Here is a 15,455-nt window from a genome sequence, read left to right on the forward strand (position 1 = left end):
TGATCATGTATGTGTGAACTTCCCATTCTCACACATCAAGGAAAGAATGTTTTAATCTGAAGGAAAGACCCTTGAGGTATAACAACTTAATGGAAACCCACCTGAACAACAATAATATAGCCAACGATCCAACCAGCAGAAAGGCCTAAATTTTCCCATTTACGTAACACAGGGGACAAGACGTTCTATTTTTATCTGAGATGCCCGAGCGCAGATCTGCGAATGAAGAGCAAACCTCACAGCAAACAAGTCTCTACATAGTCTGGCAGACAGAGGCCCCTGTTCATGTGGTAGTGAAGGAATATTATTTCTCCACCATACACACCCCTCTGTGTTCACAGTTAATACTGTTCAAACATTTTTTCTTGCAATGAAGTTGCAGCTGACTTATGGTGACCCTATAGGGTTTCCAAGGTGAGAGATGTTCAGAGGTGATTTCCATTGCCTGCCTCTGTGTTAACAATCCTAGGCTCCCCTGGTGTTCTCCCATCCAAGTCCTAACCAGGGCTGACCTTGATTAGCTTCTGAGATGTAATGAGATTGGGCTAGCTAGATCAGGGCTGATGAACATTTCCCATAATTATTCTTCTGAAAGATTATTTAGGTTACCCTAGATTTAAAATTGGCTATTCCTCACCTCAGCTTTGTGAATGGGAAGTCTACATGCACGCTATGACACCCTTAAAGTATGCGAACTGTCCTGTCCTAGAGGTCAGAGGCTGTTCCAATCCCTGTGAACTTGGCTAAAGAATCGTAAAATGAGATTAGCTTCTTCAGTGAACTGTTTTCACACTTAGAGAAAGATGGTGCTGCTTCTGAGACAAAACAGTTGTATTACTTATCGACAAGACTTGCTTTCATAACCTCAGACCAGATCCCCATGAACCTGGTAAAGCAAGAACCTATGAAGACTGTTGTACACCTGACTTGAGCATCTTTGGTCAAAATCAATCTTTAGAATGTGGAAGTGGTGAAATGGCGGGGGAAACCCTTTACTGGGAGGACATAATAGCTCTCTCCTGGCTTTTACACTGGACCATATAAAACAACAGACAGAGGACGACAGACAGAATGACACCAGCTGTGGTGCAGAAACGCAGGAAGAAGAGTGTAGGGAAGCAAAAGTTAGACTGGAAAGTTAAACGAAGTGAGATTTTAAGGGCTGGGGCTTGGCTGAAATACTGAACCAAGGATGGGTAAAGACAATCAAAGAAGAAAAGGAGAGACTTGAATACCAACATGCTGATATTCGATAGTATTTAGAAATTTACTTTTTAACACAGACCTATCTGTGTGCTGTAGTGTTCATCTGCTGGATTATGCCAGTGTGGTATAGTGGTTATGAGCAGGTGCATTCTAATCTGGAGAACCAGGTTTGATTCCCCTCTCTGCCACTTGAGCTGTGGAGGCTTATCTGGTGAACTAGATTAGCTTGTGCACTCCAACACATGTCAGCTGGGTGACCTTGGGCTAGTCACAGTTCTTCTGAGCTCTCTCAATCCCACCTACCACACAGGGTGTTTGTTGGGCAGGGGGGGAGAAGAGAAAGGAGATTGTCAGCCCCTTTGAGTCTCCTTACAGGACAGAAAGTGGGGATGTTGTCTGTGAGACCTTGGCCGGTCAGGAACCCTCCTCCTAACCTACCTCACAGTGAGAACGTAAAATGAGAACATGGGAAAACCAGGTATACTGCCCATCCTCAAGTTCTCTACAGGAAAGGCAGAATTAGTAAAAATGCATTGATAAAGTAGGGATTTTCTGCGTGCTGACAAGTCACAGCTGATTTATGGCGACCTTGTAGGAATTAAGGCAAGAGACCTTCAAGAAGTGGTTTGCTATTGCCTGCCTCCATGTTACATCTTGACATTCCAAGGAGGTTGCTCATCCAAATACAAACCAGACCTGACTCTGCTTAGCTCCTGAGACCTGACAAGATCAGGCTAGCCTGGGGCAATGGAGACCAGGGAATGGCAGAATAAATATGCATTAATAAAGTAGAAATGATTTTATGGGTTGTCCAAATCTTCCCAGCCAACACTGGCTCTTGGGGTTGGGTATAAAAGCATCTAAAAACATTAACTGGGGCAGGGAAAGGCAATGAATGAATTCCAGATTGCTCCCCATCCTGAATAAAACCAATTAGAAGCCAAGAATGTGAGCATCTTGTCAAGGGGATACCACCTCTTTTGGAAAGGGCTTCCACTTCCCAACAGCAAATTTAAGTATATCGATAGATAGGTGAAATACTTTCTAGAATTGACTGCAGGCCTATCAACGGCAAAGAGGTGTGACTGCTCAGAAAACCCACAGACTGGTCCAGAGATTCCTACAAGAGAACAGACAATGGTACGTGGGAGGCAGTTGAGAATTTAACTCCCCATTAAAAGGAAACTATAAAACCTAAACTTGTACTTGGATTCTCTGCACCAAATGTTATTTTGGAAAGCTATGAGACCAGGCCATAGAGCCAAGACCTAACTGAAAGCAAACCCACTCACGATTGTAATTTGCACACATAGCATGTACCACTACAATACACCTGTGCATTTTCTTCACACACCACACAGTCACAACTTCAAACCACTTTCACAGGAAAGCTCCCCCCACAATTGTAGAATTTCTTTCCTTCTTGAAACACTAACAAATACTCTGTGGGGCGCAGTAATGGCATCTGAAGATAGTGTCTATGACAAGGGGGACGAGAAATGGGTATCCCTGGCTGGTATATGGGGTTCTTGTCAGAAAGCCTAAACTACAGGCTTTATTTTGCACATCAGTCCCGCTTTTGAAGGACTTTAATTTTTGAAGCATGCAAATGTTATTCAGGAACTGCATATCTGTTTTTGCTGGGATTGTACATTTTGTGTCTGGTTGCATGGTTTTTGTTCATTTCCTTAGGATGAAACCCGACCGCTGCAGACATTGTGGTATAGTGGTGAAGAGTGGTGGATTCTGATATAGGAAACAGGGCGTGTTTGGGCGGCACGCTTGTAAGTCACTTTGAGACACCTTAACGGTAGAGGGGAAAGTGGGTATAAAAACCAACTGTTCTTCACAAAACATAAAAAGAAAAAGCTCTGGATATGTGCAGACGTCCTTGCCATTTTCCTCAGCGCCACTGGAATGGGGAAAGGCTTTTGGGCCTGCACAAAATAGCGATCCTCTGTGCAAAATAGACTGTTGGCATACTCTTTTCCCACAAGAGAATCAATTTAAAAATCTGTTGCTTCTCTGGAACCACTGCAAACAGGGAGGGGTGCACTGGGTGACAGTTTAGTCGGCAAGCTTTGGCTTGGTATGACAGGATTTGGGTCAGCGTGACAGACATTTTCTTTTCAAAAATTAAACACTGGCCTAAACCCTGTAAAACAACTATGGGAGCAGCCTTGACTTTATTTGGAACGTTCCAGTTGTATTCAAACTTCTAAGCATACACCCCATGACAGAAAAGTTAACTATTTATAAAAGAACACAATTAACTTCCTTTTATTGGTTTCTGACAAGCCAGTTCAAGTCAGGCATTCGTCCAATCGTGCCAGTTGCTGGGGGTTAATGGCACAGTGTCCCAGAATAGGAATTTCAGTCACTATTGGGGAGATTGCGTAATGCCAGTTATAAAACGAAAACTCTGTCCTATATGGAAACTTCATCGTGAGAAGTATCTGGCCATGTAGAAAGTATTTATGGCATTGACCAGACTCACTCTCCTCCTCCTTTAGTCACCCTCCTCAACTCAAGGTGGCCAACTGACCAAGGGGGCAAAAAATCCAGTCTGGCTCCTCTGTCTTGATCTGCAGAAAATCCACAAGAGAAGCTTATCACGGCATGAGGGAATCAAACCACAGATCAACCTGTTGTAAATGGCACGACTATGGAAACCAAACTGAAGAGCTGGCACCTTAGCAGCAGAGAACCAGCAGGGTTTGTGTATCAGACTAGATTCTAGGAGACCTACATTCTTGTTTCCATTCCAGCACAAAACTCATGGGGCAGGTTTGCTCTCTCAGACTAACCCAAGGGTGTCCAACTCTGGTGCTTCAGATGTTCATGGACTACAATTCCCAGCAGGGGCTGATGGGAATTGCAGTCCATGAACATCTGAAGCGCCAAAGTTGGATACCCCTGGTCTAACCCATCTCAAAGCCTTGTTGTGAGGAGAAAACGGCAGAAGAAATCACACCGGACCCTCCTTGAAGCAAGGGCAGGATAAAAATGTATGAGTACCAAGAGCTATTTGCACCTTAAGGGTACCTTCTGCCCAAACCCTTCTCACCATCCCCTCCAACGCAAGCTGTAAAGTGTTTTTGGTCCCTTGCCTACATCTTTATTCCTTGCAGTGGATAAATTCCCATCCCTGTGTCCAAATGTAGAAACAAGCCGATGCCTACATTCCATCTCTCACCACCGCTGGTGCCTTTAAAAAGTTTGCTTGGAAAAGAATGTCATTAAAACTCACTGAAAGCCATTCAGGTGGAGACAGGCTGCTAAATAAATACCATGAAAGGCACACAGGTTTCTAAATACAAAGGGAGGAGAAGTCGAAGGGTCTGTTTTGACTTCGAAAAAAGCAGACAGATTGATGCTGCAGGCTCTTTTTTATTTGAAAGTGACAGATCGCTGAGAAGGGTGGATAAGAGAAATTATTTCAGCTGGTTTAAGATGGATTGTTAGGCAGGAGAGAAAACAACCAGTGGTCCTGCACAGATACTACAGAACAGGTCGAGCCAGATCGACAGGCCTACTAAACCCCTGGGGGGGACTGGAGAGAGTATCACACAAAACTTTTAACAACTTGCATTTCCCCGACCTGCATTTATTAACGCTTCCAAGCTAGTTTTCCTATATAGATTTTTTTGGTAAGTTTCACAAGTCAAACAGGTACACCGAATGAAAGAACATCATGCAGACTGTGTTAAACAAAGCCTCACAATTCAATCTGCTTTTCAGCAGACCCTCCCGTAGCCTTCTAAAGTTTGTCGCTCATGCTTATACTGAATTGAAAGCCTATATGTGCTTGACTTGCATCCTACTGTTCCGTAAGCAGGACACAGAACTGAACAGAAAAACACCCAAACGTACATTACATATCTCAGATATTTCTACCACCCTTCCATATAAATATCTGTGAAGTGGCTAAGGGCAATCATTATAAAGTACAAGGAAATGGAGGGGGGAGGGAACCCAAGAAAATAAAAACCAACAGAAGCGGAACACGCTCAATTTAGAACAGCATTATATTTTTTAAAAAACTGCAGGTAGAACAATTTAATACAGCAGAAAATTGCAAGATAAAAAGGTTAGATTTAAAAAACCCTAATGACAGCCGACGGTTAGAATGAGCATATCATTAGAAGGGGATTGACAGATCGATTATTTACACACCACCACCCTTTGGAGCCAAGAACTGATACACCAGCGCTTGTTGTAATTCCGAACAAAACTATTAAATCAAATAAATAAAATAAAAAGATTGAAACACAAAGTTGCCTCAGGTTCAGTATAAAACTCCAAGCCCTCGTAAACAGGGACTTGCCACAGCACAGCATATCCTACATAAATGTCAACAGTTCCTCAAGACAAGTGACAGCCGCTATGAGGTAAAACATTTGACATGGAGAACTGAATATACTTAAGATGACTACATTTTATCTCAAGTGGAACTTTGTTTCTGTGAACCAGACTAACTTTCGATATGCCCACTGCACTGTTTTTAAATCACCTTACTAGGGAAGACGCATGAGAGACAACATACTAAAAGTAGGTGCACTGTCCCTTCAGACCGGTTTACGTGTCTGCATAGGATATTTAAATGTTAATGACATGTGAAAGAGAAACAATAAGATAAAATATTGATTCCTCAAGTCTTAACTTGAGTACCCAGGACCTATACAATTGACGTACAAAATGTCAGAGACCGTCTTACTGGTCTACCGAGTAGTTTATGTCTTACAACATTATGATAACTAGACTAGGAAACAGACATTCTTCTGTGCATAGGGTTTCTTAAATTCAGAAAGCCAAGGCACAATTTTTGGTCTGAATTGCAACTGGAAGCACCTTTTCCTTTGATGCCAAAAATCATGTTGCTTTTCCAGTGGCTAAGAGTAATCCTGTTGTTGCCTTCGGATGAGTCTGCCTCATTGTTTCTACATGAGTAACTACTCTGGGCTTTCCCCCCCTGATTGGAAAGAAGCAATCCCTGAGTAGTAACTCAGGCATGTAATGGGCATCTTCTTATAAGGCTAGGTTACCTCTCTGTCAGGAACCACTAAATGAGTCAAATGTCGCTAATGCAGAGATGAAGCAGAATTACCCAGGTACCGCACAGAATACATAAACAAAACAAAACAAAAGAGCAGAGAATCATTCAGAGATGCAGCAGGCAAGCTGCTGTCTGGGCAGATGTTTTGTGCTTTCAAACGCACACAGTAAGAGCACAACAATTGCTTTCCAGAAATGTTTTTTATCGTCCCTTTTATAGATAATGGCTTCATTTATCAAAGCAGCATTTCCATAGTTACATTTTCGCCTGGAGATATTCAGTCCTTCCAACAATGAGCAAGTGCTGAATACCACTCCTTGTTCCACAGATGAAATGCATCTCAGATCTTTCCTCAATTAAATCCATATTTTTAAAAAGCTATTTTGGCCTCCCAGCATAATTCCAATATGTATAAAAATTACCCCCCAAAAGCAAGCAGCGGTGTCTTCAGAAAGTATCAGAAGAGGTCAGACGGTGGAATGACTGCACGTATATGCAGCGCATTTAGGAATTTACTCAATGTATCCTAAGTCCTTGTTCTAACAGAAAGATTTTGAAGCTCTGCAGTCACTCTTCTGCAGCAGCGAGGCTTTTAAAACATTCTTGAGTTCAAGGATGAACAATCAATGTACATGTCCAAAGTGAACTATTTAACCAAGCATCTGAAGTCATTTTTCACCACTGAGATATGACCAACAGTGCTCCACAAAAGTTGCAGTTAGCCATCCAAGCTACTCTAAAGCTTCAAACAGAAGAGAGTCCATTCACCTTTGGCACCTGAAGGACCAACAACATTGATTTAAATATGAGCCTTTGCGGGTCACAGCCCAAATTATTAGATATGGCTGTGGCCCATGAAAGCTGGTACTGAAATAAACGTTGTTAGTCTTTAAGGTGCGGGTGGCAGGGGCGTTGCTTTGTTTTGCTGCAACAGACCAAAATGGCTACTCCTTTGCAAACTACTCCCCAGGCATAAGCGAAAGCAACAGTGGATGTCATGGAAGACTTGACTCACCCTCTACACGTACTTAAGAGGGCTATTAATTTCACAAGAACATTTACAGAGGCATGCAGACGATCGCACCCTCATGCAATCACGTAACTTTTTAAAAGTATAATTCATCATAAAATAATATGACTTTGCTGAAAGGGCTACACCTCTATCTAATGTCAGGCTAATGTTCAATACCGAAGGAACAGCAATGTGGGAACTATTCTGGAAAAAACTTAACTGCTGAAAAACTTGTGTTTTTTTAAAATAAGAAAACAGGGAAAAGATGGCCAAGTCTTAAATTTAGCTAAGCCAAATTCCTATGCACGCTTCATTTTATTTACATGAAAACAACCAACCAACCAAGGAGATTTACCCTTCATCAAACAGCACAATTCTGTTATAAAGTGTGTTTTTTTTTAAGTGGGAGGGAGCCAACTGCTTCAAAGAGGGTATTTATTTACTCCTCAAATTAAACCTCTTTATTTTAAGAAGTTCAAAAGTGTCGGTTTTCATTTTATTAACTGCTCAGTTTGGCTGATTTATACCTCTCAGCTTGAGTGAAAACTTGGAAAGAGAAACCTTTCCAAGCAAAGCAGCAAAAGAAAAGAAGGCCAGCTTATATTTATAGGATGTGCAACTTGCAAAATTAAAACATGGTAAACACATACCAGTGTGAGTCCGCAGGTGTGCTTTTAAGTGGGAAGACTTCGTATATACTTTAGTGCAACCTAAGACATAAATAGAGAACAGGCATATCAGCTGAGAGCATTCACGTATGATTGTACACAATCCACTAAAATGTTTGCTGAAAACTGTAAGGGAGGACATTGCTTTATTTTAAGAAAGTTACTCAAAACTCTGGTACGTCAAATTAGAATTCCATTCTCAGTTAACAGCAAAGGAGCCGCTCCTAGTACTGATATATAGCATATGTCCATATATAGCACTTCCATACACATATAGAACATCCATTCAAGAGCTAAAAAACAAATGTTAAAATTAGGAAACATTGTTATTATTGCTCCACAATTGTATGCATTCCCTCCTTCTGTTTCAGCATTTCACGTTTGGGCGATTTTTCCACAAACTGAAGCACACCTGTGTTACGCTGAGCGTCCCAACAAGATTCGCAGCAGCAATTTATAGGCCAAGTAGCACAGTGTTACATGTCAGGAGAGAAATATTTCCTCAAGGAATTATTCGAGTGCTTAAGAAATGATTTTACTCACTAGCTCCCTAACAGCGTGATCTTAAGCAGATTTATACTCTTGTAAGCCCATTGGTTTCAGTGAAGGGTTAGACTGTTGTAAAGGTAGGACATAAATCAAAATAATAATTCTGTTTGGTATAGCACTGTAAATATATCAGCTTCCATGTGGCAATTATGGGGTTTCAGGAAATTCAATACAGGCTTAATGTGCAGAATATAGTATGGTGGTTAATGTCTGACTAGGATCTCAGAGATCCAGGTTCAAATCCCACCTCTGCTACAAAAGCTTATGGTGTGACCTTGGGCTGTTCATACCCTTCACCCTAACCTGCTCCACAGGTTATTGTGAGGATAAAGTGGAGAAGAGGAGAACCATGCTACAAAGTGCTTTGGATTCCCACTGTGGAGAAAGGCAAGGTATACAGAAATAAATGTTGGGACCAGAAGCCATACTAGAAGGCATCTAGTTAAGCCCTCCTCCTAAATTTCACACTAAGGCATGACATCATAAAGATGGCTGTGGCTCCTAAGCTTCTCCTCGCGCTGTAAGTCTGCATCCTGCTAACGCCCCTCATCAAGCGAAAGGCGTCTTTCCCTCAGAAAGAATAGACAACTCCTGCTTCAAGGGTCCAAATTAAGACTTGTGATGCGCAAAGCCACTTTAACTGTCATTAGCAGGAAAGGGCAGGGTTGTCAAAAGCCTTATTTCGCTTATGGAAGATCAGAACCATGTTCAGATAGATAAATCTGGTGCATAGTACAGTGAAGCAGACATAATGCTTCTCTGTACAGATGCTACCGACCACCATACAGTTTGTCTATTGGGTGTTAAGCTTCGGGCCAAACTGCATGAAAGTCTTGTTTACATAAACAGCAGATCATATGGTAGAACTGTGATACACTAGATAGACTAAGTGAATTTTATATGGTTGGAGATTCCTCCAACTCAGGAATGTCCCAACCAAAATCTACAGTGGAACAGTTTTATACGCGAGTCACTGCTTCTCCTAAGCCAGGCCAGAGTTCCTCTACCAAGAGCATTTATCCATACTGACTCAGAGCCTTTGGGCACTGTGTTAATACTATCTTCACCAATTTTTTGTTTTTAAAAAAGTATTCTGCAGCAGAGCAGTCTTCTAAGGGAGACATGCTTGGAATGTTACTTGCTAGACTACTGTAATATGCTATACACAGGACTGCCCCTTGAAGACAATTTAGAAGCTCCAACTATAAATAGTGCAGCCCATTTGATGTCATGAGCCTGCCACAGCAAACATACAACATCTTGCTACAAGCACTTCCTTGGTTGCTGCTCAGTTGTCAAATAAATTCAGTTCAAGGTGCTGGTTCCTAAAGACCTTACATACAAATCCCAACCCACATATCTACTGGACCATATTTCTCCATATGCTTCCTTTATATCAATATTTGATATGTATTGGCTAGAAATGGGGCTTTTTCTATGGTGGTTTCTACCCAGTGGAAGGTGGATCCAAAAGGGCCAAAAACAGCAGTGTGAAAACGGTGCAAACCCTTTAACACCGTTTTAAACCATTTTACGCCATTTTCACACTGTTTCCACACTGTTTTTAGCCCATGTGGAATCTGCCAAACAGTCAGATCTAACCTGATGTTGATAATTGAGGTTGCAATCCTAAAAACACTTCCCAGGGAGTACGCTACATTGAACAAAATGACTGACTTCAGATAAGCCTATTCAGGATTGTACTGGACACTGTATTATTCTGTTTAACTGCTTGTGAGTGATTATTACTCACCCTGGCTTTCTTTGGAGAAATGCCAAATTCAAATGGGACTCCAATTTTTTTTTTAAAGTTTTGCCAAAAATCACTAACAATAGCTGATATTTAATCTGTCTGAAGGAGGGACACAGTATTTGTGGCCGAGCAACAGTATGGAGTATTTTTATGACTTACTCACCAGGATAATCACAGTAGTGAATGCGTCTCTTCTCCAAGTCGGGATTACTCCTCCTGTTGTATCTAACAGGCGGCATGGCAGACGTACTCATCGGGAGGTTTGCAGGCAAACTGGGGTTGTGAATCACCAACTTCGAGGCAATAGTAGCAGCGTAGGATGGAGGGGGGTTCAGATTCTGCAGCATTTCGGCCTGTCTGTCTGGACTGCCAGGCTCTGAGCTTGGGGGAGAAGGTGGGAAGTATGGGGCTTGCTGCTGAAGGAATTGATTTGGCATCGTGTATGTGCACTGAGGAATCCCTTGGAAGGGCTTCATTGTCGTCTGGGGCATCCCAGACGACATAGTGTTAAGGCCTGCCATGGTGGATGACATAGAAACGTTGTTGAGGGAGTCCATCACCGCCGCTTGAGTAGTAGGGTTGGGCATATCTAAATCCGGAGAACTAAGGAGCTGGTAGAGTTGGCCCTGCTGAGGTGCGGAGACAGAAAGATGAAGATCCGGAGTGGGCATCTCCTGTTTGATGAAGATATTGTTCACGTCGTGCGTCTGGTGGGGGCTGAAGATGCTTGTGAACTCTGGCAGCGCCTGAGTAGGGTTGGGGGCAGAAGGAACGCTTTCACTCTGGTGGCTGAAGGCGTTGACGGGCTCAGTCTTGATATGGGCGACGGGCGGCCTCTGCGATTTGTACAGGCCCGTCCTCAGGTGTGTGATGTCTGGAAGGAAGACGTTCATGTTGATGCTGTAAGGCAAACCGTCACTGTCAGTGAAGAACTGGTCGACCACGGAGGCACTGTCTCGTCGGTACTTTTTATGCTCTGGGATGGTATGCATCGGTGGGAGATGGGGCGTCAGGTATTTCTCCATTTCACATCGGGTCTGGAGAAGAACACAGTTAAAAAAATCAGTCAAGGATTTAAAAACCTGCTCTAAACGCCAACATTATGCACAGTGTAAACCCAGTATTCCAATGAATGATCCCCTTCTAAAATGAGAGCAAGAGAGATATTTCTGGAAGCCTGTCTTCCTAATCTTTGATGTTTGGGAACTATTTATTCTATGGCAGGAGAAATGCTCTCTGAATCAGTCCATTTTTTCTTGCAATTGAAAACAGATCTTGGGACTCAGCCCTGACCTTAAATATGTTTACTTTTTTAAAAAGTATTTTGTTAAAAAAAAACCTACTAAAAATCACATGGAACACTGATACAATTTTTTCTTTCTACGGTACTGATTTCAGTGAGCGAGAATTACGTTTCAGCTTAACACTCCTTGAAATCAGTAGGAATATCAAAAATCTTCATTGGAAATAATACCTGTTGTCTTTTCTACAACCTTATTTAGAGTAACAGATTTAAATTATATATATAAAAAAGTCCTCTATTACAAAATCAGTATAAACAAGGCACAAAGTTTTGGCATATGCATCCTAAGGCCAAACTAAAATATTTAATTATCTGTGCCTACCAACTGTGATAACACAGCTATGCATAAAAGCGCTTAGATCCAATCTACCAAATCAAGTCATTATTGCTGCAATTAAAAGTTTAGCAACACAAGAGTAAAACAAGATCTTCCACGCCCACAAACCTTGCGCTCCTTGCTTAATTAAAAATTAGTACATCAAACAATATAGTTGTCAAGAGCTTGAGAAATTTCAAGAGGGAAGAGATTCCACCTGGGGGGAATTCTCCAGCACCTGCAATGGAAGGCATGCGTAACTGATTGCGTTCACACGCACATCTTCCGCAACATTCTGCGTGTGCGTCTAATGAGGCAGCACTTTACCTTTCCCCTTGGGATGTTCTCTTCCTTCTAGCATGAGAGCTAGAAAGCAGAGCAGGGAATCCCGAATCCTCCCAAACAGATTAATTATGAATCTCACTATTTCCAAACCCAGTTCCAGCGCACTATTAAAGCTCATGTCCAATCCAAAAATCAATAGGCCTTATTCCCAAGGGATGAGAACCGGTTCACATTTATGACGATTAATGGTTCCTCCATACAAAACCAAACAACATTAACACCAAAAGCTAGGTATCAGGGACTAAGACACCAGCCATGCATGTTTTTCTATATAGAGAAGCAACCAACTGTTCTATCCTTCTGTAGTCTGCTAAACCAGACACTGGTTTACCAGCTGACCACCAAATTAACTTAATTAAACACAGTTATCTTTGCTGGATGGTCTGGAGCGTCCAAGAAAGTGGCAATTCTCAATCCATGAATGAGTCCCAGAGAGTTCAAAAACAACCATTACTGACCAAGAAGAGCAGACAAGAAATAAACAAATGTTAAGAACAGCATGGGGAGCTGCTCCTTGGCGAACTGCCTTCTCCAAACAACTCAGTAAAGCAGACCTTCAATGGGATGCACCTGAAAGCTACACAGGAACTGTTCTGTGTCTGCCTGGAGCGGATTTGCAAGACACCACCCCACTTTTGAAGGGCTTTCCTTCCCTAATCCTATAGCGCCCATAAACACGTTCCTTTGTATATATTCCTGTCCTAGGAGAGATCTTTAGTTACCTATGCTGGTGGGGGTGGGGGGAGGAAAGGGGAGGAATCAGTGGGTGGATGCAGCCCAATCCATTACATGCACAGTCATCAGCAAAGCATTTCTCATGCACTCTCCAGCGGGCAGCGAGCGGGACATTCCCCCTTTCTGCCCTGTAAGGAGCCCATTCATGCCAGCCAGCCCTGTCAAGCCAAAAGGGATCTGCTGTCAAGCCGAAACCTTCGGTAAATAGTTTATTTTCAGAGCTGCTTTGAAGCCACAATCGCCAACCAGAAAGGGAAAGGAGGGGGACAAAGTAGCCCTCTTGGCACCGATCTGCCCCAACATGCCAGGCGACTTTGCCAGCTCTTGTTTACAACCCCAATGTTTCTGCTTTGATGACAGAAACATTTATACTTGTGGGAGGGGAGGGGTTGGGGAAGAGTATCACTGAAACCTGGAGGGGGGGAAGAGTAACACTGAATCTCCTGGCTAGGTGATCCCCCCCCCTTTTGCTCTGCAAGATTTGTGGCTTTCCAAACCAGACGCTTGGTGCAAACCAATTACAACAGTTCTGACGGGGGGGGGGGGTCAGCTTGTTTTGCTCCGATCCACTGCGGGGAGGGGGGGGGGTGAGAATCACCCACTTAAGTCCATGCACAGACAATATCGTGCCGCCTAAAGTTATATATAGCTTGAAAAAGCTGTTAGCTATGTAAGCCAACCACACAACAACCCCAGATCTGGAACCGAGTTGCAAATGCAAAACGTTGGCGCTGTCTCCTCCCCCCCGCAAATAAGCAAAAACCTCCGTGCTGTTTGCGCTTTTCCGATTTTAGTCCTTCCAGCTGTTTGCATGTGGATCCCTTTTTCTGGGACGGGCAGAAAAAGCCCCGTTCGTTCTCCTCCTCCTCCCCCCCCCCCACACCCCCTTCAACCCATCTAAAATGACGGTGCGTGGGCGAAAAGGCCAGGCACAGGCTCTAATTCTGCCGCTGAGCAAGTGGCCAAGGCAGCAGCTGGGGCTTACAACGCACCCAGGGAGCAGCAGGACGCTTCTCCCTCCCCCACCCCTGCCCCACCCTTTCACCCACTTGCTGCTGGAAAGCTCTCCCCCCACCCACCCCCTCCAAGCGCAAGCTGGTATTGGGACGCACTGATCTGGGGAAAGGAACGGGGACTGGTCGCTGGTCCCTCTCCCCCCCCCCCCCCCGCCCAGATCCGGAGACTTCTGAGCGATCCGACCGGTCCCGTGGATCTGGACCGGCTACAAGGGGGAGCTGGGAAGCGAAAGCACTCCGGCGTGGGGCTTTGCCGCGGGTCCGGGGAGGAATGGCCTGGCGCAACTGGAAAGTCCCAGAGTGCCAAAGGGCGGGCGCAAGGCCCGGGCTCCTTCCAAAACCCGCGGGTCCAAGTGCACGTGAGGAAGGGAGCCCCAGACCTGCGCAGGAGGAACCTGGAGGATACGCGCAACCGTGCGCCCTGCGCCCTAGGCGAGCCCCGCTCCCCCGGGGATTCTGGAGCACACCGAGAGGGACGGAGCAAGAAGCCCCCTTGCCCGGATCTTCTGGCCCGGTCCCACCCAAGCGAGCCCCAAGACCCACCCTGCGGCGCTCCGCACCTCCCCGAGGGCTCACCTGCACCATCTCCTCGGCGCCACTCCCCGGCGGCTGCGGCTTAAGCTCCTGGGGCGGCGCGCCGGGGAAGAGTGCGGCCTCTCGGGCGCCCAACACGGGCTTGAGCTGCGCGAAGACGGGCTCCTCGGGCGCCAGGCGGGCGCCCACGCTCAGCACCCGGGTGGCCATGCGCGCCCTACGGAGATAGGCTCACAGCCCTGCCACTGCCGCGCAGGAAGCTCCAGCTCAGCTCTACCTGGCCCGGGACGCCCTTCCAGGCGCTGGCCGGCCTATTTCACCGCCTCCGCCCCGGCCCCACCCAAGGTGGGGCGGGGGCAGCCGAGCGGCCCGCCCCTGGCCAGCCGAAAGCGCCGGCTCACGTTGCTCCCGGCGCGCCTTTACGCGCGCCCCCTGCAAATGCACGGGGGCCCCCTGCGCTTGGGCTGACAGCTGGCCTAGAGAGGCTCTGGCGATGAAAGACCAAATCCATACTCTGCTCATTCTCTTTCTCTCCCCCCCCCCCTTTAAATAGCAACACTAAATTCGGGAATTAAGCACAGCTAGCAAGGAGGAGAGAGCGATCCTATGCAGAGTTATTACACAGCTTACTGGGAGACAGGACTTCTCTCTCCTTAGGATCCGGCAGGTGAGGGCCACCCCCAGGCAGGCTGCTTGCTAGGGAGGGAGGGATCCGTTTCAGATTTGTGCCAAATGCACAACTTTGATGTCCTCTGTGTGCTGGCTAAGGATTCGTGGGATCTAGGAATGCCAGCTTTCCAGGTGGGACTTGGGGACCCCCGGAATTACAGGTCGCCTCCGGACTACAGACATCACTTCACCTGAAGAAAGTGGCTGCTTTGGAGAGTAGCTGTATGACGTATTACAGTGAGGGTCCCTGTTCTCTCCAGATCCCATCCCCAAATCTCCAGGATTTCCCAAGC

General features: G+C 45.1%; 1 protein-coding gene across 1 annotated transcript in view; it reads right to left on the reverse strand.

Moving 5' to 3' along the window:
* Nucleotides 1–14,808, reverse strand: part of KLF5 (Kruppel like factor 5) — a 33,489-nt gene extending 18,681 nt beyond the window's left edge. Inside the window, exons 1-3 of the mRNA XM_048494479.1 lie at nucleotides 14,536–14,808; nucleotides 10,408–11,281; nucleotides 7,925–7,984 (exon numbers count right to left, since the gene is read on the reverse strand). Of these exons, the coding sequence (XP_048350436.1) occupies nucleotides 7,925–7,984; nucleotides 10,408–11,281; nucleotides 14,536–14,703 (1,102 nt within the window). The 5' untranslated portion in view covers nucleotides 14,704–14,808. The remainder of the gene's footprint in view (nucleotides 1–7,924; nucleotides 7,985–10,407; nucleotides 11,282–14,535) is intronic.
* Between the last annotated feature and the right edge of the window lie 647 nt (nucleotides 14,809–15,455).

The sequence above is a fragment of the Sphaerodactylus townsendi genome, linkage group LG04, assembly GCF_021028975.2.
Source record: "Sphaerodactylus townsendi isolate TG3544 linkage group LG04, MPM_Stown_v2.3, whole genome shotgun sequence".
In the NCBI taxonomy this organism is placed as follows: Eukaryota; Metazoa; Chordata; class Lepidosauria; order Squamata; family Sphaerodactylidae; genus Sphaerodactylus; species Sphaerodactylus townsendi.